Genomic DNA, 25071 nt, shown 5'->3' with positions numbered 1-25071 from the left:
ATATATATATATATATATATATATATATATATATATATATATATATATATATATATATATATATGTATATATATTACTCGATATTGTCAAGTTTTTTCTATATTGATGTATTTTAATTATATTCAAATTTCGATCAGTTGATTAGATAGGCTTAATAATAGCACTCAGAATGTAGAAATGAAGTTATTGGGGTGGAGTTATTGGACAACCCACATGCAATATCGTAATTAAGAAAGCATGGCATAGTGAAAATAAATAATGAAGGCCAACAGCAAAAACATAGATGGGTTTCGACTAAATTAAAATGTCGTATTCTCAGACTGATCCAACCAATATCTAGCATAGTAAGCATGAATCACGTCCAAGGAAAGGTTTTGCCAGCCAAATATTATACAATAATAATAATAATATATGAATTTATGATGCTGCTGTTTATTTATTTATTTTTTTTAAAGAAAAGAGAGACAAACAGACGGACCAATATTGCCTTTGACATCACCCTAAAGTTATTTACGAACTACAGTTGGTCCAAGGCATCATCACACCTCTTTCTCTCTAGTCTTCATCTATAAATAGAACTATTCCCATAGCTTCAATTCATTCAACAATCTCTCAACATAATTAATTATAAGCACTCTTCTCCAACTACACATTATATCGTAATGGCTACTGCAACATATTTTCCACAAATATTTTCAATGGTAATCATACTTCCACTTCTAGCTTTGTGTCTCCTTCCTCAACATGCACAAGCCGAAACTAGGCACTATGAGTTCAATGTAAGTTCACCTAATTATATATGTTTAGTACCATTTTCACTGTTTCCCATTACGTGTGTTTAATTAATTACTGGTTGTTTTAATTTCATCCTTAATTACCACATGTAGGTCACCATGCAAAATGTGACTCGACTGTGCCACACAAAGAGCATGGTTACGGTCAATGGCAAATTTCCGGGACCTCCAATTCTAGCTAGGGAGGGTGATCGCCTATTAATAAAAGTCAATAATCATGTTGCGAACAATATTTCTATCCACTGGTATAGATGATACATATTTTATATTGTTATTAGTAAATATAATTGACAAGTAAATACTAATATAACTTTATTTTTAATTTTTTTTTCAAAAAGGCATGGAATTCGACAACTTCGCAGTGGATGGGCAGATGGACCAGCATACATAACGCAATGTCCCATTCAAACCGGTCAGAGTTATGTATATAACTACACCATTGTTGGTCAAAGAGGGACTTTATTTTGGCATGCACATATTTCTTGGCTTAGAGCAACGGTTTATGGTCCTATTATTATCCGCCCAAAGAAAAATGTTTCTTACCCTTTTGTCAAACCCTACAAGGAAGTACCCATCATCTTTGGTACGTAACTACTATAATAAATATAATAACCAATTATTTATATGAATATTATAAATGTAACAATTAGGTGGTAATTGTTTAATTTACAGGTGAATGGTTCAATGCTGATACTGAGGCCATAATTAGCCAAGCTTTACAAACAGGTGGAGGTCCAAATGTCTCTGATGCCTATACCATCAATGGACTTCCCGGACCTTTGTACAATTGCTCTGCAAAAGGTTTTTCATTTTTTTCCCCTTAATTATATTAATTGTCACCATTGATGTTAGTTAGTTCTTAATTATATTCTGTGTAACATATATGCATGATGAATTATTTTCTTTTTTATTTTAACAGATACATTCAAGCTGAAGGTGAAGCCTGGGAAAACATATCTTCTTCGTATGATCAACGCCGCACTCAATGATGAGCTTTTCTTTAGCATTGCAAACCACACTCTCAAAGTAGTCGATGTCGACGCAATTTACGTCAAACCTTTCGAGACTGACACAATTCTTATAGCGCCAGGCCAGACCTCAAATGTTTTACTAAAGACCAAACCTGAATTCCCAGGTGCCACATTTCTCATGACAGCCAGGCCGTATGTGACAGGCCAAGGAACATTCGATAACTCCACAGTTGCCGGCATTCTCGAATACGAATCTCCGCATCATCATTCCACCGCCTCAGAGAAGAAGAAACTCCCGATGTTTAAACCAATTTTGCCAGCCCTAAATGACACTTCTTTTGCCTCCAACTTTTCTAAGAAATTGCGCAGTCTTGATAGTCCTTCGTACCCTGCTAAGGTGCCACAGACTGTGGACAAACATTTGTTTTTCACAGTGGGGCTTGGGACGAACCCTTGCGACAAAAACCAAACCTGCCAGGGTCCTAATGGAACCAAATTTTCTGCCTCAATTAACAATGTATCTTTTGTTCAGCCTACTACAGCCCTTCTGCAGGCGCATTTCTCCGGGCAATCCAACCATGTTTATAGCCCAAACTTTCCAGTTAGTCCCTTGAACTGGTTTAATTACACTGGAAATCCTCCCAACAACACTATGGTCAGCAATGGAACAAAAGTTATGGTTTTGAATTATAACACCAGTGTTGAGTTGGTGATGCAAGATACCAGCATTCTTGGCGCGGAGAGCCACCCTCTTCATCTTCATGGCTTCAACTTTTTCGTGGTTGGACAAGGTTTCGGAAACTTTGACCAGACAAAGGACCCAAAGAATTTTAACCTTGTTGATCCCGTTGAAAGAAACACTGTGGGTGTCCCCTCTGGTGGTTGGGTAGCTATTCGATTCTTGGCTGATAATCCAGGTTTGATATTTATTTTTAACTATAATTTTCATATATACTGATGTGAGTAATGGCAAATACCCAACCAAGTTGGTCAGATGATTTACTTGAGGTCGGTTACAAGTTGGACTCTGATAAGTTATAGACAACTTAAATTGATTTAATAATATAATGTACTAATGTTTTGATGATGATTAATATATATAATTTTTTTTGAAACCAAAAGCAATAAACTTAATTAATATATATAATTAATGATGAATAGGTGTGTGGTTCATGCATTGCCACTTGGAAGTGCATACAAGCTGGGGTTTGAAGATGGCATGGCTTGTATTGGATGGAAAACTTCCCAACCAAAAGCTCCTTCCTCCTCCCTCTGATTTACCAAAATGTTAGTTGATCTGATCATCACTTGGCCTGCATGCAACATTGGAGTGTTATTCTTTGCAGATATTTGAGTTTTCTTCTTCCCCTTTGGACCGGCCTGTATGTTTCTTTCATTTATTTTGAATTATTTTTTGTAAAAGCTGACTCGATCACCTCAACTCTCCAACCTTTTGTATTGACAAATGTTTGTAATGCTTCATATTCATTGAATAATGTTTCACGCAAATGAATATATAGTTGCATCGAAAAATTGTTTAATTACCAAATGAAATGAAAAACTTAATTAATGGCGCATCATAACTTATTTAATACAAATTATAAACTCTTAAAATGGTCCTGTATGTCAAATAGAATCATAAAAACAATTAATGTATTAGGCAATTCAGTTCAAGCTAAGCTAGACCCATATATAGTTAATGCGGTATTTAAAAACCCTTAGGCAATTCAATTCAATATATAGATCTCTACTAGCTAAGACAACAACTAACAACTGACAAATGATGATAATATAAGCATATGGTGGCGTGATGCATAGACTTGATAAGTAAGTATTAACGGTTATGTTGGATAATACATATAATGATGGGTACAGGGCAACCATTTAATTTGCCTGCTTAATTCCGTCTTCTAATTCATGCTTCCTAACCAATCCCCCCATACCTTCCTCACTCTTATCTTCATATATTTTGACCATATTTCAATTCTCCAACTCCCCATTTTCTGTTTTACTTTTACATTTTTTCTGTGACCAGGAAAACCGCATCGGTCACCATCCGAGATTCTGAAAATGTACACGGTATAAAACCCCACTCTTACGTAATAGCGTACAAACTACACAAGAAACATAACCCGCAAAAAAACCCATGCAATGGACTCCACCAAAATAGTGTTGGCAAGAATTATTTTTACAATTTTTGTATTATTTGTAATTAAATCTCTTTCTATTTATTAAAAAAAATTGAGGGAAAAACTCACAACTACTTTAATATTGATTAATAAGTAGAATTTTTTATATTATTGGAAAATTCTACAAAGAAGTTTAAGAAGAGAAATAGAGAGGGCAAACTATTTAAAGTATATTTATTTATTCAAATATTTCAAAATCTTGATTCAAATGATAATATTTTATTATTATGCTAAGCATTTAATTTTTAAAATTTATTGGTATTAACTTTAAGTAAAAAACTATGGCTGTTGACTGTTGTGAGCATTAATTTATATCAGACCTTGATGAAACTTGTTAGGTTTGTTGTATTTATGAACATATATGGTTAGTTGTTCAGATTATAGGTATATATAATCTATGCCACCAACCATATCAAATTTCAAACCAACGCACTAACTATATATATCTATAAGGAGATTTTTTTAATAGCTTCCTTCTAAAATAGTAAGAAAAAAATTATTTTAATTAGATCAAGTAGTTAAAAAGGAGTCAATAACCTTGTAGTCTAGCAGTTAAATTAATAACTTAGAGACCAATTTATTTTTAGATGATGTTGGAAATTTTAATTTCCCCGTGATACATCTTTATTCCTAAGGTTTTTGCAAGTATTGTTCAAGAAATGGTAATTAAATATTTTTTCAATAAAAAATTATGAAACATATTATTTAAATTTAAATGTGTAATTTTTTTTAAATTTATTATTAGGAAAATAGTAATCAGGATGTAAAAAACAAAAAGTAATTAAAATATAGTTGAGTTGAGAGAAAAAGTCTGAAGGCTTGAAGCATAAGGGCATAATCAAGACAAGACAACAGAATACCTACTTAAAAGTTGGTCCGGGCCGGAGTTACCAAATACCCATCGCGCTCTTTTTTTCTAGATCCCGCCCGACCCATCTCGCCGGGGACGCCGTCGTAAAACTCTTTACGCCGGGGTCTCCGCTTCCGCCGCCGGGGACGACGACCTAGATTGCCAGAATTTCAATTGAAATGAAAATGGCGCGTGGTTGCAGGTTCTCTCTCTACGTCACCGTCGTCGTATCGGCCATCGCTTTCATTTACTTCTCCACGGTGTTTGTATTTATAGACCGGTGGTTCGGCCTCGCGTCCTCGCCCGGAATGCTAAACGCCGCCGTCTTCACCGCCCTTGCTATTCTGTGCGTCTCCAACTACCGCCTTGCCATATACACTGACCCGGGTCGGGTCCCCGCCTCGTTCTTACCCGACATTGAAGACCCTGATAACACAATCCACGAGATCAAACGCAAGGTCTTCTTTGTTTCTTTCTTCCTCCATTACATTTTTCCTGGTTGTGTTATGTTGATGTTAGCTGAATTAGAACGAAAGCTGAACATAGGAATGTTCCTGTTATAGATCAATTTCATTGAAATAGTAAATTAATCTCTTGCATATTCTTTCAATTCGGGGAGAACTTTTATTTTTAGCGTTTTGTAAAAGGCCATTTTTTGTTTTTCTTTAAATTTTTTTTAACTGGTTCGAAATTAATCCTTTATTTGACCATGGAGTGTTTCATTTGCTGATTTGAAAAGATTATTGAATTTTTGGTAGGAAAAGCTTTGGTTTTGTGGTGCTTCGTGAGTTTTTCATTTTTGTCTATACTATTTGATAAAGCTGTTATCTAAAAGAATGGTATTGCTTGTATTTCATCTATAAAGGGCTTTAATACATGCACTGGAAGAATAAGTAAATGTCCTAAGTTATGTTGCTCTTTAATTAATTAATTTATTCCTCAAATATAGAATGGCAGTGTAATGGGCAATTCAAGGCACTTGAAAAGTTCATAATTTGCCAGAACTCTTTCTTTTTGAAATTTTTTCATTTCTTTTTTGTGGCATATAATGAAGCATTTTGAATTTGAGGAAGTCGAAAATCCAGAGATCATGATAGTCATGATGTGTCTTTTTTTGTTTTTGGTTTCATGTTCAAATCTTCGGTCAGTTACATTGCTATTGGCTTTGAAGTGCAGCTGCATTTGTTATTTCTTAAATACTTCCTGAACCTTAAATCGACAATTTTCCAACCTTTTTGGAAATTAACATTGTCAACAGTCCTTGGAACTCCAATTCAGTGTATTGGCCTATTGGGCAAGGGAATATTTTGTTATCTGTGATAAATCTACCTTCTATGATTCTATGGATACCAATTAGCCTCTATTGCATGGAATGTGAACTTGTTGGACCTGATTTTGTTCTCTCTTACCATGAATTCTTTTGTAGGGTGGGGATTTGAGATACTGCCAAAAGTGTTCCCTCTATAAGCCACCTCGTGCCCATCACTGCCGTGTATGTAACAGATGTGTTTTACGAATGGTATGGCTGGTATATGATTTCATAAAAGCCTTTTATCAATTTCCATGATAATGTTTCAAAGTGCAACCTCTTGAATTGTAGGATCATCATTGCGTATGGATGAATAACTGTGTGGGCCATGCAAACTATAAGGTGTTTTTCGTCTTTGTTGTCTATGCTGTTATTGCCTCCCTATATTCACTGGTGAGTTAGTAATCTTTCTCTTTGTTGCCTATTGCTTTTTCCATTTCCTTCCAGTAAATCCCTCATTTCCCTTGTGTCTTATATGTTTTAGTCTGGGCTGTGTTATGGGAAACATGTTGTCAGCCTTTGACTTACTAATGGGACATCAGAGATGTAAAACTTTCACTTTTATTTTCAACTTTCAAGGTTCTGCTTGTTGGTAGCCTAGCCACTGAATCTGACGAGGATGAGCAGCAGAGTGGAGACTCTTACAGAACTGTATATGTAATGTCTATTCCAAATTTCCAATCTGTTTGATCCTAATCTTGTGGGCACTTTGCTGATTAACGATTTCCTGTACCAGATTATTTCAGGTCTCTTACTGGTTCCATTAAGCCTAGCGTTGACATTTTTTCTTGGATGGCATATCTACCTCATTTTGCAAAACAAGACTACAATTGAGGTTTGTTGATCTAAGGTCTCAATTTTATTCTGGTTCTTAAGTGGCCTGTTGAATTAGCTGAGAGTTACTCTTTTGATGCTACATTCAACAGTACCATGAAGGTGTAAGAGCTATGTGGCTTGCTGAAAAGGGGGGCTATCTCTATTCGCATCCATATGATCTTGGTGCATATGAGAATATTATATCAGTAAGAAATTGCGTCCTCTTATCTTTTAACTTTCCTGCTTCTCTTACCTTTCTTGTTAATGAAAACCTGTACTTTTGCTTGGATTCAAGGAGAACATCAACTTTGGGCTAATCTTCAAGCCGCGGAAACTTTGTTCTTGGCTTTAATCTTTTGTTTGTCTGGCAGGTTCTAGGCCCAAATGTCCTTTGCTGGCTGTTCCCCACAACAGGACACATAGGATCTGGCCTTCGCTATCGCTCTGCATTTGATAAAATAGCCAAGGCAACAGCATCATCGCAGTAAGTGCGTGATGAGATGCAGAGCGTGCAAGATATACATAAGGTGACAACTGCAGATATTAATGGAATTCGGGTTTCGTGTGAATGAAGTATCTAACTCTTGTACCGGGAATAGCTGTGGCCTGAGGCGGCTTGTGTATTGCAGATCGTGAGAGGTGTTTGTGATGGGTTGTCGTCGATTCTGCTAAGGTTGCAGCACATGGTAGGCAAAGATAGCAGAGAGGAGAAAATGATGGACTCAGACTCAGACTCAGTATTAGGATTAGGCGGTTTTGTTCTATAGTTGGAAGAAATGTGAATCTGTACAAAAAATGAAAACTACCCTTTCAAAGCTCTAACTCAGGAGGGGATAAAGCTCAAATGGATGCTACTCATCATCATCGTGTAATCTCTGTTCTGTGACCTCACAAATTTGTATTGGCATTACCATCTTGTTCATACTCCAACTACTCACTGTTATTTAATCAATATCACTATTTTTTTTTGAGTGACGAGGAAAATCTGCAGCTATTATTCAAGAATATGCATTGATTTAACTTTGCCTTGTGACTTTAGCCCGTCAGCAAATAAAAGTACTCCGAATATTGTAAGTTTATAGGTAATTGACTCAAGAAATTGGGTTTTGCCACGGGAGAAAAGTGTGGGCCCACCAGGCCAATAATCTACCGCCACGCAATAGAAGCCTCGTGGATTTCAGGTGATCCTATCCTAGTTAGCAACCATACAAAGATGCAAACCTTCCATTCTTACTTGATTACGGAAATCTTGAGAGCTTTTTGGTTTTCCTTTTTATCCTACTTTTTTACCCACTCTTCTGTTCTGTTGGCATCTTTATCTTTGGAGTGGACTCGGAATCTAAGACTACTTCTAACTTAGTTATAATTAGTAATTAAGTTAAACAAATCAAAGTCATCATAACTATTATTAGATGTAAATCCATAAATAAACCAATAATACAATACACAGATTAGACACACGCGCCGACAGCATGGCGTGGACATGTGCTGCTTCTTCTCCTTCATTTTTTATTTTTGGGTACTGAAGGGAGATAAAGTGGACAGAGATAATATTTATTCCTAGGATAGGTGATTTCAAAGAAGCACAATACACTTCTCACCCAGCAAGCATCTCACTGACTCTGTCTTCACAAAACACCCGATTTCTGCTATTCCATCGGATTTGTTGACCGGTTTTCTGTGAGACAATCCGCTTGTTGTGATCACTTCTCTGGACCCAAACTTCCCTTCTTTTCTGAGACGTAATGGAGCAAGGAAATATTGATTCCCCAGCTGACGTCACCAGGTTTGGGTTCTTGATTTCATTTCTTTTCACTCGCGTTCAATTGCATGCTTTCTAGTTTCTACTTCACTGTGTATTGCTTTTTTGATTCTGGAAGCTCTCAAGTACTTTGCTTTTGAGGATATGATGATCGATTGGTTTTGTAGCTCTTACAGACCAGACGGATCTGTTTTCTTGAATTGTTGTGTTTTTTGGATTTCCCCCATTTTTGCCTTGTTTCTTGGAGGAATGGGTTGCGATGGGGTTTAAGTCAACAGAAAAATGTCTGATTTGTTGTAAAGATTGAAACTTTTTTGTGTGATTCAGAATCCCGATTTCTTTATTCAGAACTAAATTAAAAAAAGTGTAGTCATCTGCAGAAAATTCCCATTTCCAATGATTTCTTAAATCTTAATACACCATTGCTAATTCTTGCTTGGTGAATCTAGGCTACTAAGTTTTATTGGGGAAAATCTGAGCTTTTAATGCACTCAATCCATCTTCCTTAACTTCCACTTAATTGTTAAAATTGGTTATGGCTTATCCTTCTGTGGAATTGTTCCAGTGGAAAAATCATATGTCACTTTCTCATATTCCTGTTTTTGGTGAACATCCATATGGCAGTAAACACATGGCTGTGGTGATACATGCCAGCCTTGCTTGCTTGAACAAGAAAAGGAAGCTTAGAGCTGAACAACTGGGCATGCCTCTGCCAAAGCACATGTGTGCTGATCAAATCTTTGTTACGAGACATAGCTCATTAGTTAGCAACCAAGACAATGAATTTGAAACCGAGTCTGGAAAAGGGAGCAATGGTTTTATTGATTGTGTCATGTCTGGTGAAGCTAAAGTCGATCTTGAATTCCTGAAAGCATACCCTTCGTCGTCTAACTGCCCTTCCGCTTCGTCTGCTAACTTGGGTAGCAGTTGGTCCAAGGATGCGTTGTACTCTTTGGAGAGCAGATCAATGACAAAATCAGATTCACATAGAACAGAACGAACGCATGTCAGTAAAGAATGTGATTTTGTGGATCAGAATTTTGGATGGCCTCATTCTTTGAATTACGAGGACCATCTATTGGACTTTGAAAGCCATGTAGAGTGCAGTTGCTCTGAATGTGGAAATGAGAACATTGAAACGTGTACAGATAAGGAACTTGAAGATATGTTATACTCAAACGGTATCACCCCCGACAATTTTGTTCTCTCATCAGGGAGATGGGAAGTTGGCCAAGGTATTTTAATTTGTTCTCTGAAATTATGAAAACACTAATAACATCTTTGCCTCAATTATCTGAAATGAATAGGAACCTAATCTCCTTTTTTGTTGAATGCAGACACTCAAGAAGGTGCAAAAAAACTAACAATTGACAAAGAGTTTGAGCAGTACTTTGGCATGCTTATGTTGTGATGATGAAAATCAAATAATGTGCGAATATATATTAATATGTTGTGCAACAACAATCGCAAACTGAAATTTGTACATCATATCGCCACTGCACTTCTTTGCCTGATCCATGTATGTATATGCTCTTCTTCTGTTTCCATCAATTCCTTACTGGTATCAGCTTTGCTCCTTGTCTTTTATCTGCACCTTTTTATATATGTATTTGTTTCGTTAATTTCAAATTTTAGCACTTAATAATAAACAAAGGGATGGTTGAAACTTGAAAGTGGACAAGAGTAGTACAGTACAGTAGCAGATCAAAAGTCCGAGAACATGGACACCATAATAAATTCAGCTTCCACAATTAGGGTGTCATTAACTAGGAAACCTTTTGTAGCACTATCCAATTGGTCAAGGCTCATAAAGTTGGAATAGCCCCAGTTAGAGACTGCTGAAGAGCCAACACCAAAAAAAACTGGCCGCACTGCACAATTTATTTATGAAGAATATATAAGAGGAATAGAATAGGAGAGATGATGAGTATATAACAATATTAACTCGATGGATCAAACTACTATATAAAATTATATACAAATGATAAGTTTATTGGATTGGAGCGAAAGGCTAACCTAGATATTCGTGGTTTTCACTGCTCTTCAATTGATTGCATATCCGCAACCTATACCTTGCAAATAATTTTCTAGCATGATCTTTAAGGTTTGATAAATCAGTGGACTCCAGATGGAGAAAGAGGGACAAATGTTTGCCCTTCGCACTTCCGTCTCCACTGGGATAAAGCATCAGTTTCCTGCAGTTCCTTACACATACATTACTTAAGGGGATTTTAGAAATGCCTGCTAAATCATATATATATGCTTGTGATCCCTTGAGAACATCTGATCCTCATGAAAAGCTAAGAACTAATCTCAGCATTATATCTGTAAAAATAGGACCGATATATCCAATTTAAACAAAAAAAAAAATGCATTGATATTTTTGTAATTATTGTCAACTTCATTTTCCAAACTCTAAATATGCAATCTTGGATAATTTTTAAAAAATTAATTAAATCTATACCATAAATGTTAGACCTTAAGAACCAAATAATTTTTATTTATTTATTTATTTATTTTTTTAAAAAACCTCAATCATAACCTCTAAAATTTAAAACATAAGTGAAATTAGGACTGTCACAATGTGCCAAAGCCCGCGGCCCGGCCCGCACCCGCCCCACGGTGGGGCGGATTAGGGTCATGGAAAAATAGGCCTGCGAAAATGCGGGCTAGATTCGGCCCGCGGGCCAAATAACTAAAAAATAAAAAAATATATATATTCAATTTATTGAAAATATTGTTGATCATACATTTCAATTTCTATTTTACTCAATTTTGTTGAAAATTATTAAGCAAAGAAGCACTAATTACATCCATATAGTCATGTGAAAATATGCACTAAGTATACTTATATGGCACTTTGGCAATTGGTAGTAATGTAGTATACTTATTTATTGTGTAATTGTTACTATTATATATATATATATATATATATATATATATATATATATTATATTTATTTATTTATTTATTTGATATGTGCCTATGTTATGGATTGATGCATGTAATGATTAATAAATTGATATGGAATTATGAACTTTGAATATTAATATTTTTAATTTGTTTTATTGTTTTCAATTTAAAAACTTTGAAAGTTGAACTTTAAAGGTGGATTAGAAATTAGCAAAGCTAGTATTTGTAGACTTTTGTTTAAATTTTGTTAACTTTCAAGTAAAAAAAAAAAAAAAAAAAAACAGCCCGCGGGGCGGGTTAGGGGTGCCTGAATCCTAGCCTGCGGGCCTGGCTCGTCAAGCCCGCCAAAAATTAGGCCCGCGGCAGGGCGGGCTGACCTGTTTTGACAGCCCTAAGTGAAATGCACTTTCACATTTTTGCAAGTGCATTCTTTTAATACTCCTTCCGTCCCATTTTACCTGTCTTACTTTCCTTTTTAGTTTGTCCCAAAATAGTGTCCTCTTTCTAAAATTGAACATAACTATCATTTTACATTTCCCAATTTACCCTTTTGACTTTTCTAACTTTTTAGACCATTAATGAGACAAGTACAATTGTACTTTGTACAAATTATACCTACTTTTGAAGGGCAAAATTGAAAAATTAGTATCATTTGTTATGTTGTATTAAAAACCGTGCAAAAAGTAAATGAGACAAACAATTAGGGACGGAGGGAGTACTAAATATGCATTTTGTAATAACTAAATGTGTAAACTTGAAAAATTTTAAGAAAGGCATATATTTTTGTGTTAAAGTTTGCATAGTGAGTAATTGGTGAAAATTACGTAGGGTAGGTACCATTTGCTTCCTTCAATGGTGAACTCATCAGAATATATGATATTCTGGTTCTTTTTTGATGTGAAGTCGTTTATTCTCCATGTGTAAGTTTTGCTTGTTGGATCTTTTACCATTGAAAGACATTCGCGGCGTTTTGTAGCAGCATCAGAAACGACAAGAATCTCAGCTCCAAATGCACATGTGTCATCAACTAGATATCCATTAGAGGGATCCTTGAAAGTAGACAAAGAAAGTAGCTGATCGAAGCCCCATTGAGTTTTCATATAGTGAAACCGCCTCACTTTTCCTCCAGCATCTATATATATATATATATATAGCACCATGCAGGAAAACATATTTAATTAATAAGAAATATTGCTTAAATTTTGTATATACATACATACATATATATATTTCTTGCCATGCATGCATTCACAAGAGAATAATTGACATGCACATATCTATTACATACCTTGTACTGTCAAATATTTATCCTGAACATAATCGTACACAAAAAGACTAAACTTAACGTGAACTTCCCATCCACGGGGATAATCATTAGTGTCAACAATTTCTAGGTAGAGGGAGATATGACCATCTCCATCTCCATCTGCCTGCTTCTTCTTTCCCTTGGGATAAACACATAGCTTCCTACACCAAATGTGTATATATATATAGCACATAATTAAAGCGCTAGAGTTAAGGCGTTATACTATATATGAATGAGATGGAAGTCCTGAATTCTATAAGCAATAAGTTAAATAAATAGTGAGGTGTGCATACCATTTTTTATCACAAGCCTGGAAAACTCCGGATTCATGTTTCTCATTTCCTGTTTCATCGAGTAAAGAAAAAGAACGTATCATAAATATGAAATGAGCTGGGGGAATATCCCTTTTCAACCTTTCGACTCCGGCAGTAGAATCCATGTTTCCAAATGTCTGTTTTGAACTTTTCTTATCTGTCTCCTCCATCTGGGGTTGGGTGGATAGATAGATAGATAGGTGTGTAATTTGCATTTATAATAGCTGGAATATAATGGGGTGGGGTGTGGGATTACTTTTCCAAAAGGCAAAGAACTTCAGATGATTTGGGAAAGGGATCACTTGTACATATATAATTAGGCAAGGAATAAATTTAAGGATTCCTTAACTTGTACAGGTTGATATTGAATGTCGTCATTAAAAAAAAAATAGACATATTTGATCTATAAGTTATACCCATATTCACAACTCAATCCCTCAGTTATTACCGTATTCATTTTTTACTCTTCAGTACATTATGAGTGATTGAGTGAAGTGGAGCTTTTGGTCTCTGGCGTTAAGGGATTGGTCACAGAAAATTCAAAAACTCTTTTAATTAAATTAGAGGGATAAATTAGGAAATTCACATCTTATTACTCTTCATATATTGAAATCATTTTTGCGACATTAATTTTCACTTTCAAGGTTTTTTAACTCCAAAAGCATTTCAATAACCCTGTATCATTNAAAAAAAAAAAAAAAAAAAAACAGCCCGCGGGGCGGGTTAGGGGTGCCTGAATCCTAGCCTGCGGGCCTGGCTCGTCAAGCCCGCCAAAAATTAGGCCCGCGGCAGGGCGGGCTGACCTGTTTTGACAGCCCTAAGTGAAATGCACTTTCACATTTTTGCAAGTGCATTCTTTTAATACTCCTTCCGTCCCATTTTACCTGTCTTACTTTCCTTTTTAGTTTGTCCCAAAATAGTGTCCTCTTTCTAAAATTGAACATAACTATCATTTTACATTTCCCAATTTACCCTTTTGACTTTTCTAACTTTTTAGACCATTAATGAGACAAGTACAATTGTACTTTGTACAAATTATACCTACTTTTGAAGGGCAAAATTGAAAAATTAGTATCATTTGTTATGTTGTATTAAAAACCGTGCAAAAAGTAAATGAGACAAACAATTAGGGACGGAGGGAGTACTAAATATGCATTTTGTAATAACTAAATGTGTAAACTTGAAAAATTTTAAGAAAGGCATATATTTTTGTGTTAAAGTTTGCATAGTGAGTAATTGGTGAAAATTACGTAGGGTAGGTACCATTTGCTTCCTTCAATGGTGAACTCATCAGAATATATGATATTCTGGTTCTTTTTTGATGTGAAGTCGTTTATTCTCCATGTGTAAGTTTTGCTTGTTGGATCTTTTACCATTGAAAGACATTCGCGGCGTTTTGTAGCAGCATCAGAAACGACAAGAATCTCAGCTCCAAATGCACATGTGTCATCAACTAGATATCCATTAGAGGGATCCTTGAAAGTAGACAAAGAAAGTAGCTGATCGAAGCCCCATTGAGTTTTCATATAGTGAAACCGCCTCACTTTTCCTCCAGCATCTATATATATATATATATATAGCACCATGCAGGAAAACATATTTAATTAATAAGAAATATTGCTTAAATTTTGTATATACATACATACATATATATATTTCTTGCCATGCATGCATTCACAAGAGAATAATTGACATGCACATATCTATTACATACCTTGTACTGTCAAATATTTATCCTGAACATAATCGTACACAAAAAGACTAAACTTAACGTGAACTTCCCATCCACGGGGATAATCATTAGTGTCAACAATTTCTAGGTAGAGGGAGATATGACCATCTCCATCTCCATCTGCCTGCTTCTTCTTTCCCTTGGGATAAACACATAGCTTCCTACACCAAATGTGTATATATATATAGCACATAATTAAAGCGCTAGAGTTAAGGCGTTATACTATATATGAATGAGATGGAAGTCCTGAATTCTATAAGCAATAAGTTAAATAAATAGTGAGGTGTGCATACCATTTTTTATCACAAGCCTGGAAAACTCCGGATTCATGTTTCTCATTTCCTGTTTCATCGAGTAAAGAAAAAGAACGTATCATAAATATGAAATGAGCTGGGGGAATATCCCTTTTCAACCTTTCGACTCCGGCAGTAGAATCCATGTTTCCAAATGTCTGTTTTGAACTTTTCTTATCTGTCTCCTCCATCTGGGGTTGGGTGGATAGATAGATAGATAGGTGTGTAATTTGCATTTATAATAGCTGGAATATAATGGGGTGGGGTGTGGGATTACTTTTCCAAAAGGCAAAGAACTTCAGATGATTTGGGAAAGGGATCACTTGTACATATATAATTAGGCAAGGAATAAATTTAAGGATTCCTTAACTTGTACAGGTTGATATTGAATGTCGTCATTAAAAAAAAAATAGACATATTTGATCTATAAGTTATACCCATATTCACAACTCAATCCCTCAGTTATTACCGTATTCATTTTTTACTCTTCAGTACATTATGAGTGATTGAGTGAAGTGGAGCTTTTGGTCTCTGGCGTTAAGGGATTGGTCACAGAAAATTCAAAAACTCTTTTAATTAAATTAGAGGGATAAATTAGGAAATTCACATCTTATTACTCTTCATATATTGAAATCATTTTTGCGACATTAATTTTCACTTTCAAGGTTTTTTAACTCCAAAAGCATTTCAATAACCCTGTATCATTTGTTAGGAACTTGGGTCTCATATAAGTAATTACCTAAGATTGAGTACAAATAAGAGAATACTTGCGTGTGAAACATACTATCTTAAAATTAAAGTTCTCGGTTTTGATCTGCACCTTTTATATATGTATTTGTTTCTTTCAAATTTTAGCACTTAATAAACAAGGGATGATTGTGAAAGTGGAAAAGGGTAGTAGATCAAAACCCCATTCAGTTTTTATATACGTTTTCCGATATATATATATATATATATATATATATATATATATATATATATATATATATATATATATATATATATAGATATATATATATATATATATAGATATATATATATATATATATAGATATATATATATATATATATAGATATATATATATATATATATAGATATATATATATATATATATAGATATATATATATATATATATAGATATATATATATATATATATAGATATATATATATATATATATAGATATATATATATATATATATAGATATATATATATATATATATAGATATATATATATATATATATAGATATATATATATATATATATAGATATATATATATATATATATAGATATATATATATATATATATAGATATATATATATATATATATAGATATATATATATATATATATAGATATATATATATATATATATAGATATATATATATATATATATAGATATATATATATATATATATAGATATATATATATATATATATAGATATATATATATATATATATAGATATATATATATATATATATAGATATATATATATATATATATAGATATATATATATATATATATAGATATATATATATATATATATAGATATATATATATATATATATAGATATATATATATATATATATAGATATATATATATATATATATAGATATATATATATATATATATAGATATATATATATATATATATAGATATATATATATATATATATAGATATATATATATATATATATAGATATATATATATATATATATAGATATATATATATATATATATAGATATATATATATATATATATAGATATATATATATATATATATAGATATATATATATATATATATAGATATATATATATATATATATAGATATATATATATATATATATAGATATATATATATATATATATAGATATATATATATATATATATAGATATATATATATATATATATAGATATATATATATATATATATAGATATATATATATATATATATATATATATATATATATATATATATATATATATATATATATATATATATTTCTCACGGTCTTCTATAGTAATTTTTTTTTTTAAATCATACGATGTTGATTCATTGGTATACTTATTTTAAAAAAATATTTTCAGTACAAAGTAATTTTTTACTTTTTTTTTTATCTACATAGATTGAATGAATATCATTTCATTGCATGTACAAAATATTATTTATTTTCAGCTCGTATAATAATGATTTAGTTTGTGTTGTTTTCATATATATTATAGGTACATTTTTAATTATTTAAATTTTAAATTTTGAAATACCATGTGCTGCCTAATAAAACAAGCTTTTATTAATATGTGTTGGTAGTATGGTGTGATGTTCAATCTAAATAACCAATTTAATATTTTTAACAAAAAATACATTTCGCATTAAATTTTAATGAATAATGTTCTATATTTTTTTTTACTACATGAATAACTATTACTCCTTATGTTTTATAAAATCTTAATATATACTCCCTCCGTCCCATCTTAATATCACAATTAATTTAACAATTTCAATAAAATATAAAAATTGCCTCCAATGATATATATGCATACCCTTTGTTAAATATTACGGTGTACATATTTTAACCGATAGCCATAAGACTAATCCTCCGTCCCAATGGTCAGCGCACACACTAAGTGATGTGCTCCATTCACATAGGTGGGGCCACTTTGGTAGGGAACTGGCCAAGTGGTTTGCTCCATTCACATGTGTTGTGATCGAACTCCCAACCTCATGCTTAAGGGACGTGGTGCTGAAGCACTACGCCAACCATATATGTTGGTTATAGTTGTATACTATATACCTATGCAATTGATCATATTCATACCGTGCAACACACGAGTGACATACTAGCTAGTTAACCAATATAACACATAATATTATAAACTCATTTATTTTCTTCAATTTTATCTCTTTTATATATTTCATATATATATATATAAAGTATCTCAATAGTTCCAACGTACAATTTGTAAGCGGAGGAATGAAGATATATAGGAGCATATCATCTCCCTTAATGTTTTTTCTTGGGGTACGTAATATATAACTTCTTATGCCAAATATACCTATTTTGCTGTTTAGTTTGTTTTATCTTATGCAAAACAAAATTTTGCAAAAATGAACTATCATATCATTTTTGCAATAGGAATAACCATTCCGGACTCTAACTATAATATATTGTCATTAGTTATTACTTTCTTTTATTTAAAATATTTAAAGTACAATTTCTCTTAAAACATGTTATATCCTAGCTATACACGGGGTATTAGGGAAAAATAAAAATTTTATTGTTTTTATTCTTAGTATAAGTTTTGTCGTGATTTAACACTTTACTCGCTTTCAACTTAAAAATAAAAATAAAAATTCATAACCTCTTTATTTTCATTCTACAAATCAAATAGAGAAATAAGAGAATAGATAGGATTTATATATGCATGCAATGCAAACCGGCCGGGCAAAGGAAAGGAGAAGAGAGAATAGGGATAAAAAATATCAGAGTTAAAACAATACAATTATTAATGATTCTTTCCCTTTGTGTAAACGGCAAATTAAAGTGAGAAGCAAAGGTAATTGTTACTTAATAATTTGAATAAATTATTATTGAATAGCAGCCAGAATTTCAATTCATTACATTTTTCGTAACTGGGATAGTTTGTCATATATAATAAATCATCAGATCAGTTCTTCTTTGTAAATTTGATTGTCAAGAATGTAAAGTACAGTAAGCGTGTTAAATAAAATGATATTACATATAGGTGAGAAATGAATCCATATAGTAGCTAAAACTCTGAGAACTTAGTCAAAGACATAAATTCAACCTCCACAATCAGGGTATCATTAAGTAGGAAACCTTTTGCAACACTCTCCAATTGGTTAAGGAGCATAAAGTAGTAATAGCCCCATCTGGTGACCGCAGGAGAGCCACCAAAAACACATGTCGCTGCACAATTCATTATGTATATATATATATATGAATAAATTAAAAAGGATCGGACAAATATATGAGTATAAATTAATTAAATTTGGATGGAGCGAAAGGTAATAACCTTCCTTTTCCTGGTCTTCTCCTGGTTTCAATTGCTTGCATATCCGTAGCTTATACTTTGCATATAATTTTCTACCATTATTAACTGTAAGGTTTGATGAATCAACTGACTCCAGAAAGAGGGACAAATTTTTGTCCTTCGCACGTGAATCTCCTTTGGGAAAGACCTGCAGCTTCCTGGGAATATAATTACACGCACATACATTAATATAATTTAGAAATCCCAATTCATATATATATATATTGACCAATTCAAAGTGAAAGGACAGAAACGTATAGTAGCTAAGCTATGTATGTACCATGTGCTTCCTTCAATGGTGAACTCATCCGAGTAAATAACCTGCTGTTCTCTCTGTTTTGATGCGAAGCCGCTTATTCTCCAAGTGTATTTTTTATTTTCTGGATCTTTCACCAACGAAAGACACTCGCCTTTTGTAGCATTGGAAACCACCACAATCTCAGCTCCAAATGCACATGTGTCATCAACCAGATATCCATTAGAGGGATCATTGAAAATCGACAAAGGAAGTAGCTGATCGAATCCCCATTCAGTTTTCATATAGTGAAACCGCCTCACTTTTTCTCCACCAGAATCTATATATATGCAAGGGAATTAATTATAATTGACATTGCATGCATACATATATACATATATATGTTTACGTACCTTTGACTGTGAAATATTTATCCTCAACATGATTATAAACAAAGAGACTAAACTTAGCGTGAACCACCCATCCCAGGGGAAAATTATGAGTATCAACAATTTGTAAGTAGAGGGAGATATGAGCATCTTCATTATCTGCCTCCTGCTGCTGCTTCTTCTTTCCCTTGGGATAAACACATAACTTCCTACATGCACCAAATAAATAACATAATTAAAGCGTTCTATATATGAATGGGATGAGATGGAAATCCTCCATTATATTCCTCCTCAATTCATTCTATATATATATATATATATATATATATATATATATATAATAAGTTAGTTAAAAGTAATTTAAGGAGATGAGAGTGGAGGGTGTACGTACCATTTTTTATCACACGCCTGGAAACTTCCAGATTCATGTTTCTCATTCCCTGTTTCAGAGAGTAAAGAGAATGAACGTATCATAAATATGAAGTTAGCTGGTGAAATATCCCTTTTCAACATTTCGACTCCTCCTGCAGTAGAATCACAATCACCCATATATGTTGAACTTCAATTCTCTGATCTGATCTGGCGTTAAGTTGGGGATGACTGTATGTGTACTGTGAAATTAATTTAAGGTACTATATATACGTGCGTGTGTGTAATTTGCCTAGCTTTGTATATTATATATATAATAATGGGGTTGGGTGCATGGGGAATTGAATTACTTTTCCAAAGCGCAATGATATGATTTGGGGAAGGGATCACTTGCACACAAGGCATGCACCGAATAAATGAATAAAGGATTGCTTCCATTTCATCTCATCTCCAGGATAATGCATAATTGCATATTGCATGCAGGATGATATATATTGAATGTCTTCATTAACAACCTAGCTAACTTTATTTCCAACTTATTATATTCTTGTTAAAACTTATTATTAAAATTGCAATCCATCTAACCAGCTTAGTTGGCGGGCACTCTTGTCTCTTAAGAGAAGTCAGGAATTTGAATCCCTTCTCATATGAAAAACTCAATCTGGCCAACATTTTACCTTTTAATTGGGCCGAGCCGGTATGGACTTAAATATAGTTAGGACCTACTCAGGACACTTCGTGGTCCGATAAAAAAAATTGTGATCGATCTGAGTCACCCCGCAAGCCGACCAATATTATTTTATAAAACTTTGTTTTAATTAAAAAAAATGATAGGTTATAACTCATTCTTATATTTACATATTTTAAAATTATTCATACTTTTTAAAAATCTTATTATTATTATTAATTTGAATACAATTGCCCTGTTTGGTAACATAACTTAGCTTATTATTATAACTAACATTGGAAATAAGCTAAGACAACTTTAATAATACACATTGTTCAATTTAATAATTTGGAAAAATAGCGGTTTTAGTCTATCAATTATGCTTAAATTACAGACTCAGTCTATAAATTATTACGCTATACAACTTTTCCCTTTTAATTATGTTGAAAGTGACTCTTTCAATTAATTACTTGTAAAAATTAAAAATTTATTTTGATTTGCTAAATTATTTGAGGACAAACTGATCATTTAATAATTTGTAGCATCTCAATGTCTTGCTCAAAAAGAAAGTCTAAAGCCAAAGTTTTTTTTTCTTTTTCTTTTTTAGTCTTTGTTGACTATAATTTGCTCCACATTGTTGACAGATTGTGAAGTGTTTGGTTCCTTTTATTAAAAAAAAAAAATCACTTTTCAATCTTCATTATCTGTTGTTCAATTTAAAATAATGTACACATCAATATTTTTTTTTCATTTCTTTAAAAATAATTCTCTAGTTAATAAACAGAGACGAAGTACAAAGCTAGAGTGAGGCGACTATGATCAAGAATTTCAGTCTTAAAAGTAATTATGTGTAAAGATTTTGAATGGTATGAGGACAATATCATAACACATTTCCCATCTAAAAATAATCAACAAATAAGAAAATATCAATAAGGTGTCATTAAATGAAAACAACAAATAAATATTAATTTCTTAGGCAAAAACTTGTGTGAGGCCGTCTCACGAATCTCAATCTGTGAGATGGGTTGAATATTTGATTAAGGGGGTCAACGATCCGACCCATTAATCAAAGTTTTGACTCATTAACTAAAGATATGACTCGTCACACAGATTGAAACCCCTGAGGCGATATTCTCACACAAGTGTTACAAATGGAAATGAATCAATACTTAAGGAATAAATTTATAATTTAAAAGAAAATATTTTAATGTTGGTTTTTAAAAATGCTTGACATTGTTAATAATAACGATGGCAATTTTTTAAAAACTAACGTATAATATATGAATTTTTTTAGTTTTTACTATTGAATATAGGACGCCAATTTTTTTTTTAAAAAAATCAACATTGTATCTTTTAATTAAATAATAATAATAATAATAATAATGTCGTTTATATATGTACCAAGAAAACACCACTAGATCGAGTTAATGCTACACTATGGAATGAGAAATCCTCAATTCCATAAACAAGTTGAAACTACCATTTTTATCGCAGGCCTGAAAAGCCTTGAGGAACATCCCTGCCCAACATGTCGACTCTTATAGTAGGATCCATATATGTTTCCAAACGTCTGTTTTTTAACATTAATTTTCCTTCTGAAAAATTTTGGAAACCTTCTTATCTTCTGGGTAGGTGCATATAAAACAAACTCAAAATAAACGTTGTTATATTAAAATTCGATGTCTTTAATCCAAAAAGTTCTATAGGATATGTTTGGTTCTCACATGACATGAGAATCTAAATTTGAATCCGAATAGGAATTAAATAATTGATAATAGTAATGAATTTTGGTGGAAGTTAAGTATTTTAATTTGCATAAATTCCAAGAAACAAGATAATTATTGTAGCTAACTAGAATTCCGAGAACTTAGTCAAAAGCATAAATTCAACTTCCACTACTAGAGTGTCATTAACTATAAAACCTTTTGTAGCACTCTCCAATTCGTCAAGGTTTATAAAGGCGGAATAGCCCCAGGAATTGAATTTTGCAGACGCACCAAAAAAAAAATGCCGCTGCAGAATTTATTTACGAATACATAAGATTGAGGAATAAATCAAATAGAATTGGCGATATGAAGTATAAAATCGACCCAACAATATTAACTCAAACTACTATTTAAAAAAATGATAAGTTGGATATGAGCAAAATAAAAGGGTAACCTTGCATTTCGTTGTGTTTACTGCTGTTCAATTGATTGCATATTCGCAACTTATACTTTGCATATAATTTTCTACCCTTATCTTTAAGGTTTGATGAATCGGAATATATGACAAACATTTGCCCTTTGCTTTTGAATGTCCTCTGGGATGGACCTCCAGCTTCCTGCCGGAACCACTTTAATTAATTTCTTAAACATTATATTACTTAAGGGGCCGGGATTTTATAAATGCATATATATATGCATACATGCCAAATAATATATTGACCAAATTAAAAGTAAAAGGGCACAACGTATATATAGTAGAGGTACCATTTGCTTCCTTCAATGGTGAACTCATCGAAATATATGACAAGTTTGTCCTTTTCTGAAGCGAAGTTGTTTATTCTCCATGTGTAAGTTTTGGTTGTTGGATCTTTCACCATCGAAAGACATTCGCGTTTTGTAGCATTGGAATTAATGACAAAAATCTCAGCTCCAAATGCACACGTGTCATTAACCAGATATCCATTAGAGGGATTATTAAAAGTGGACAAGGGAAGTAGTTGATCAAAGCCCCATTGAGTTTTCATATAGTGAAACCGCCTCACTTTTCCTCCAACATCTTATATATGCATAGCACCATGCACGAAATTAACATAATAACAAAGATTATTGCTTAAATTTTGTGCAAATATATGTATGTATATATTTATTGCCATGCATTCGCAAGGTAAGGATTAATTGACACATATCTACATACCTTGGACGACCAAATATTTATCATGAACATGATCATAAACAAAGAAACTAAACTTCACATTAACCTCCCATCCCACTGGATAATCATCAATATCAACAATTTGTAAGTAGAGGGAGATATAACCATCTCCATTCTTCTTTTTTCCCTTGGGATAAACACATAACTTCCTACACCAAATATAACACATATATAATTACACCAAATATAACACATATATAATTAAAGCCCTAGAGTTAAGACGATATATATACTATATATGAATGAGAAATCCTCCTCAATTCTAAAAGCAATGATAGTGGCCGGGGTGTACCATTTTTTATCCCAGGCCTCGAAAATTCCAGATTCATGTTGCTCATTCCCTGTTTCAGAGAGTAAAGAAAAGGAGCGGAACGGATCATAAATATGAAATGAGCCGGAGGAATATCCCTTTTCAACATTTCGACTCCTGCAGTAGAATCCATGTTTCCAAATGATGAATGTACTGTAGTGTATTATGTTTATCAACCGTAAAATACAATGGAAATATATATATCGTATGAATAAATACAGATAGACTACACAATATATACAAGTCTAGAGTAATAGATGTCTAGTAGGACTAAACTATGAGAGTCCTATTACAAATGTCTGTTTTGCACTTCTTGGATCTGGGGTTGGGTGGGGAAACAACTCAGAAAGTGGCAAAGCGGATAGTAATATATAGTTAAAAAAAAATTGAGTGAGCTAATCCTTAAAATAATTCGAATATAAAATATTAAACTATTTATGTTTTCAAGGCACATTGTAAATTAATGGATGGTCAGGTTTTTTTCAATATTAAAGCATTGAGCATTGGAATAGTCTGTTGTATTTACCGATGATGGGCATTAAAAATCAATGTGTTTCCAACTATAAAATAAGTCATTCACACTAAGAAGAAATACCTTCCCCACTTAATCGCCAGTTTCATGTCTTCATGTTCTTCTTTAAGGGCTTCCAATCTTCCATATTCATGTATGTATTAAATATGGTATAATAGTAGATATGTATTTATATGCAAGGTTTAATAATATGTACTTTCAGTACTCAAATAATGTATTGCTAATATGTTAAAAATGTATTTTTTTTTGTTTAATTTATACACGGACTATGGTCCACGTAAAAATTTGTCAATAGTAAATGAGTAAATGGTAAGCTATCTCAAATTTAT

At 32.6% G+C, this 25071-nt stretch overlaps 7 protein-coding genes across 12 annotated transcripts; 3 read left to right on the top strand and 4 right to left on the bottom strand.

Moving 5' to 3' along the window:
- Positions 1 to 617: 617 nt before the first annotated feature.
- Positions 618 to 3314, top strand: LOC116028611 (laccase-17-like). Its single transcript, XM_031270377.1, has 6 exons — positions 618 to 779; positions 888 to 1039; positions 1133 to 1377; positions 1467 to 1595; positions 1714 to 2682; positions 2927 to 3314. The coding sequence occupies exons 1-6, from the start codon at positions 663 to 665 to the stop codon at positions 3055 to 3057; spliced, it is 1743 nt and encodes a 580-aa protein (XP_031126237.1). The 5' UTR covers positions 618 to 662; the 3' UTR covers positions 3058 to 3314.
- Positions 3315 to 4815: 1501 nt separating this feature from the next.
- On the top strand, positions 4816 to 7913 carry LOC116028621 (probable protein S-acyltransferase 16). Its single transcript, XM_031270388.1, has 7 exons — positions 4816 to 5262; positions 6231 to 6323; positions 6405 to 6506; positions 6693 to 6770; positions 6850 to 6948; positions 7040 to 7135; positions 7301 to 7913. Exons 1-7 carry the CDS (start codon positions 4984 to 4986, stop codon positions 7415 to 7417), a joined length of 864 nt encoding a protein of 287 aa, XP_031126248.1. The 5' UTR covers positions 4816 to 4983; the 3' UTR covers positions 7418 to 7913.
- A 575-nt stretch (positions 7914 to 8488) lies between these two features.
- LOC116028375 lies at positions 8489 to 10236 on the top strand. The gene is made up of 3 exons (XM_031270083.1): positions 8489 to 8715; positions 9316 to 9926; positions 10029 to 10236. The coding sequence occupies exons 1-3, from the start codon at positions 8675 to 8677 to the stop codon at positions 10100 to 10102; spliced, it is 726 nt and encodes a 241-aa protein (XP_031125943.1). The 5' UTR covers positions 8489 to 8674; the 3' UTR covers positions 10103 to 10236.
- On the bottom strand, positions 10106 to 13393 carry LOC116028374. Of its 6 annotated transcripts, none has more exons than XM_031270081.1 (6): positions 13204 to 13393; positions 12893 to 13071; positions 12442 to 12736; positions 10708 to 10895; positions 10382 to 10562; positions 10106 to 10285 (listed from the first exon to the last, which is right to left on the bottom strand). In XM_031270081.1, the coding sequence occupies exons 1-5, from the start codon at positions 13347 to 13349 to the stop codon at positions 10396 to 10398; spliced, it is 975 nt and encodes a 324-aa protein (XP_031125941.1). In that variant the 5' UTR covers positions 13350 to 13393; the 3' UTR covers positions 10106 to 10285; positions 10382 to 10395. The 6 variants fall into 6 exon arrangements, with proteins under 6 accessions (XP_031125941.1, XP_031125940.1, XP_031125939.1 ...); XM_031270080.1 differs by having other exon boundaries at positions 10106 to 10279; XM_031270079.1 differs by having other exon boundaries at positions 10387 to 10562.
- Positions 13394 to 13939: 546 nt separating this feature from the next.
- On the bottom strand, positions 13940 to 15439 carry LOC116030739 (ubiquitin carboxyl-terminal hydrolase 12-like). Its single transcript, XM_031273060.1, has 3 exons — positions 15250 to 15439; positions 14939 to 15117; positions 13940 to 14782 (listed from the first exon to the last, which is right to left on the bottom strand). Exons 1-3 carry the CDS (start codon positions 15393 to 15395, stop codon positions 14439 to 14441), a joined length of 669 nt encoding a protein of 222 aa, XP_031128920.1. The 5' UTR covers positions 15396 to 15439; the 3' UTR covers positions 13940 to 14438.
- Positions 15440 to 18834: 3395 nt separating this feature from the next.
- LOC116030414 (MATH domain and coiled-coil domain-containing protein At2g05420-like) lies at positions 18835 to 20584 on the bottom strand. Its single transcript, XM_031272659.1, has 5 exons — positions 20337 to 20584; positions 19970 to 20154; positions 19602 to 19896; positions 19304 to 19479; positions 18835 to 19197 (listed from the first exon to the last, which is right to left on the bottom strand). Exons 1-5 carry the CDS (start codon positions 20492 to 20494, stop codon positions 19037 to 19039), a joined length of 975 nt encoding a protein of 324 aa, XP_031128519.1. The 5' UTR covers positions 20495 to 20584; the 3' UTR covers positions 18835 to 19036.
- Positions 20585 to 23412: 2828 nt separating this feature from the next.
- LOC116029191 (ubiquitin carboxyl-terminal hydrolase 12-like) lies at positions 23413 to 24831 on the bottom strand. Its single transcript, XM_031271095.1, has 4 exons — positions 24806 to 24831; positions 24193 to 24327; positions 23883 to 24049; positions 23413 to 23744 (listed from the first exon to the last, which is right to left on the bottom strand). The coding sequence occupies exons 1-4, from the start codon at positions 24829 to 24831 to the stop codon at positions 23413 to 23415; spliced, it is 660 nt and encodes a 219-aa protein (XP_031126955.1).
- Positions 24832 to 25071: the final 240 nt, after the last annotated feature.

Source organism: Ipomoea triloba, chromosome 9 (assembly GCF_003576645.1).
Source record: "Ipomoea triloba cultivar NCNSP0323 chromosome 9, ASM357664v1".
NCBI lineage: Eukaryota > Viridiplantae > Streptophyta > Magnoliopsida > Solanales > Convolvulaceae > Ipomoea > Ipomoea triloba.
This window is presented reverse-complemented; position numbering and strand designations above follow the sequence as displayed.

Excerpts from the sequence above, each read along its gene's own strand:
- LOC116030739 (XM_031273060.1), bottom strand. The coding sequence starts at position 15,395 with ATGGATTCTACTGCCGGAGTCGAAAGGTTGAAAAGGGATATTCCCCCA. Across the intron at positions 15,118-15,249 it reads CAGGCTTGTGATAAAAAATG|GAAGCTATGTGTTTATCCCA; the intron begins GTATGCACACCT and ends CATTTGGTGTAG. Across the intron at positions 14,783-14,938 it reads TAAATATTTGACAGTACAAG|ATGCTGGAGGAAAAGTGAGG; the intron begins GTATGTAATAGA and ends ATATATATATAG.
- LOC116028621 (XM_031270388.1), top strand. The coding sequence starts at position 4,984 with ATGAAAATGGCGCGTGGTTGCAGGTTCTCTCTCTACGTCACCGTCGTC. Across the intron at positions 6,507-6,692 it reads TTGCCTCCCTATATTCACTG|GTTCTGCTTGTTGGTAGCCT; the intron begins GTGAGTTAGTAA and ends TCAACTTTCAAG. Across the intron at positions 6,949-7,039 it reads AAAACAAGACTACAATTGAG|TACCATGAAGGTGTAAGAGC; the intron begins GTTTGTTGATCT and ends TACATTCAACAG.
- LOC116028611 (XM_031270377.1), top strand. The coding sequence starts at position 663 with ATGGCTACTGCAACATATTTTCCACAAATATTTTCAATGGTAATCATA. Across the intron at positions 780-887 it reads CTAGGCACTATGAGTTCAAT|GTCACCATGCAAAATGTGAC; the intron begins GTAAGTTCACCT and ends TACCACATGTAG. Across the intron at positions 1,596-1,713 it reads GTACAATTGCTCTGCAAAAG|ATACATTCAAGCTGAAGGTG; the intron begins GTTTTTCATTTT and ends TTATTTTAACAG.
- LOC116028375 (XM_031270083.1), top strand. The coding sequence starts at position 8,675 with ATGGAGCAAGGAAATATTGATTCCCCAGCTGACGTCACCAG. Across the intron at positions 8,716-9,315 it reads TCCCCAGCTGACGTCACCAG|TAAACACATGGCTGTGGTGA; the intron begins GTTTGGGTTCTT and ends TCCATATGGCAG. Across the intron at positions 9,927-10,028 it reads GAGATGGGAAGTTGGCCAAG|ACACTCAAGAAGGTGCAAAA; the intron begins GTATTTTAATTT and ends TGTTGAATGCAG.
- LOC116030414 (XM_031272659.1), bottom strand. The coding sequence starts at position 20,494 with ATGGGTGATTGTGATTCTACTGCAGGAGGAGTCGAAATGTTGAAAAGG. Across the intron at positions 19,897-19,969 it reads TAAATATTTCACAGTCAAAG|ATTCTGGTGGAGAAAAAGTG; the intron begins GTACGTAAACAT and ends GCATATATATAG. Across the intron at positions 19,480-19,601 it reads ACCATTGAAGGAAGCACATG|GAAGCTGCAGGTCTTTCCCA; the intron begins GTACATACATAG and ends TTATATTCCCAG.
- LOC116029191 (XM_031271095.1), bottom strand. The coding sequence starts at position 24,831 with ATGAAACTGGCGATTAAGTGGGGAAG. Across the intron at positions 24,050-24,192 it reads GAGGCCTGGGATAAAAAATG|GAAGTTATGTGTTTATCCCA; the intron begins GTACACCCCGGC and ends TATTTGGTGTAG. Across the intron at positions 23,745-23,882 it reads TAAATATTTGGTCGTCCAAG|ATGTTGGAGGAAAAGTGAGG; the intron begins GTATGTAGATAT and ends TGCATATATAAG.
- LOC116028374 (XM_031270077.1), bottom strand. The coding sequence starts at position 13,349 with ATGGATTCTACTGCCGGAGTCGAAAGGTTGAAAAGGGATATTCCCCCA. Across the intron at positions 10,896-12,441 it reads ACCATTGAAGGAAGCAAATG|GAACTGCAGGAAACTGATGC; the intron begins GTACCTACCCTA and ends TGTATGTGTAAG. Across the intron at positions 10,563-10,707 it reads TGAAAACCACGAATATCTAG|TGCGGCCAGTTTTTTTTGGT; the intron begins GTTAGCCTTTCG and ends TAAATTGTGCAG.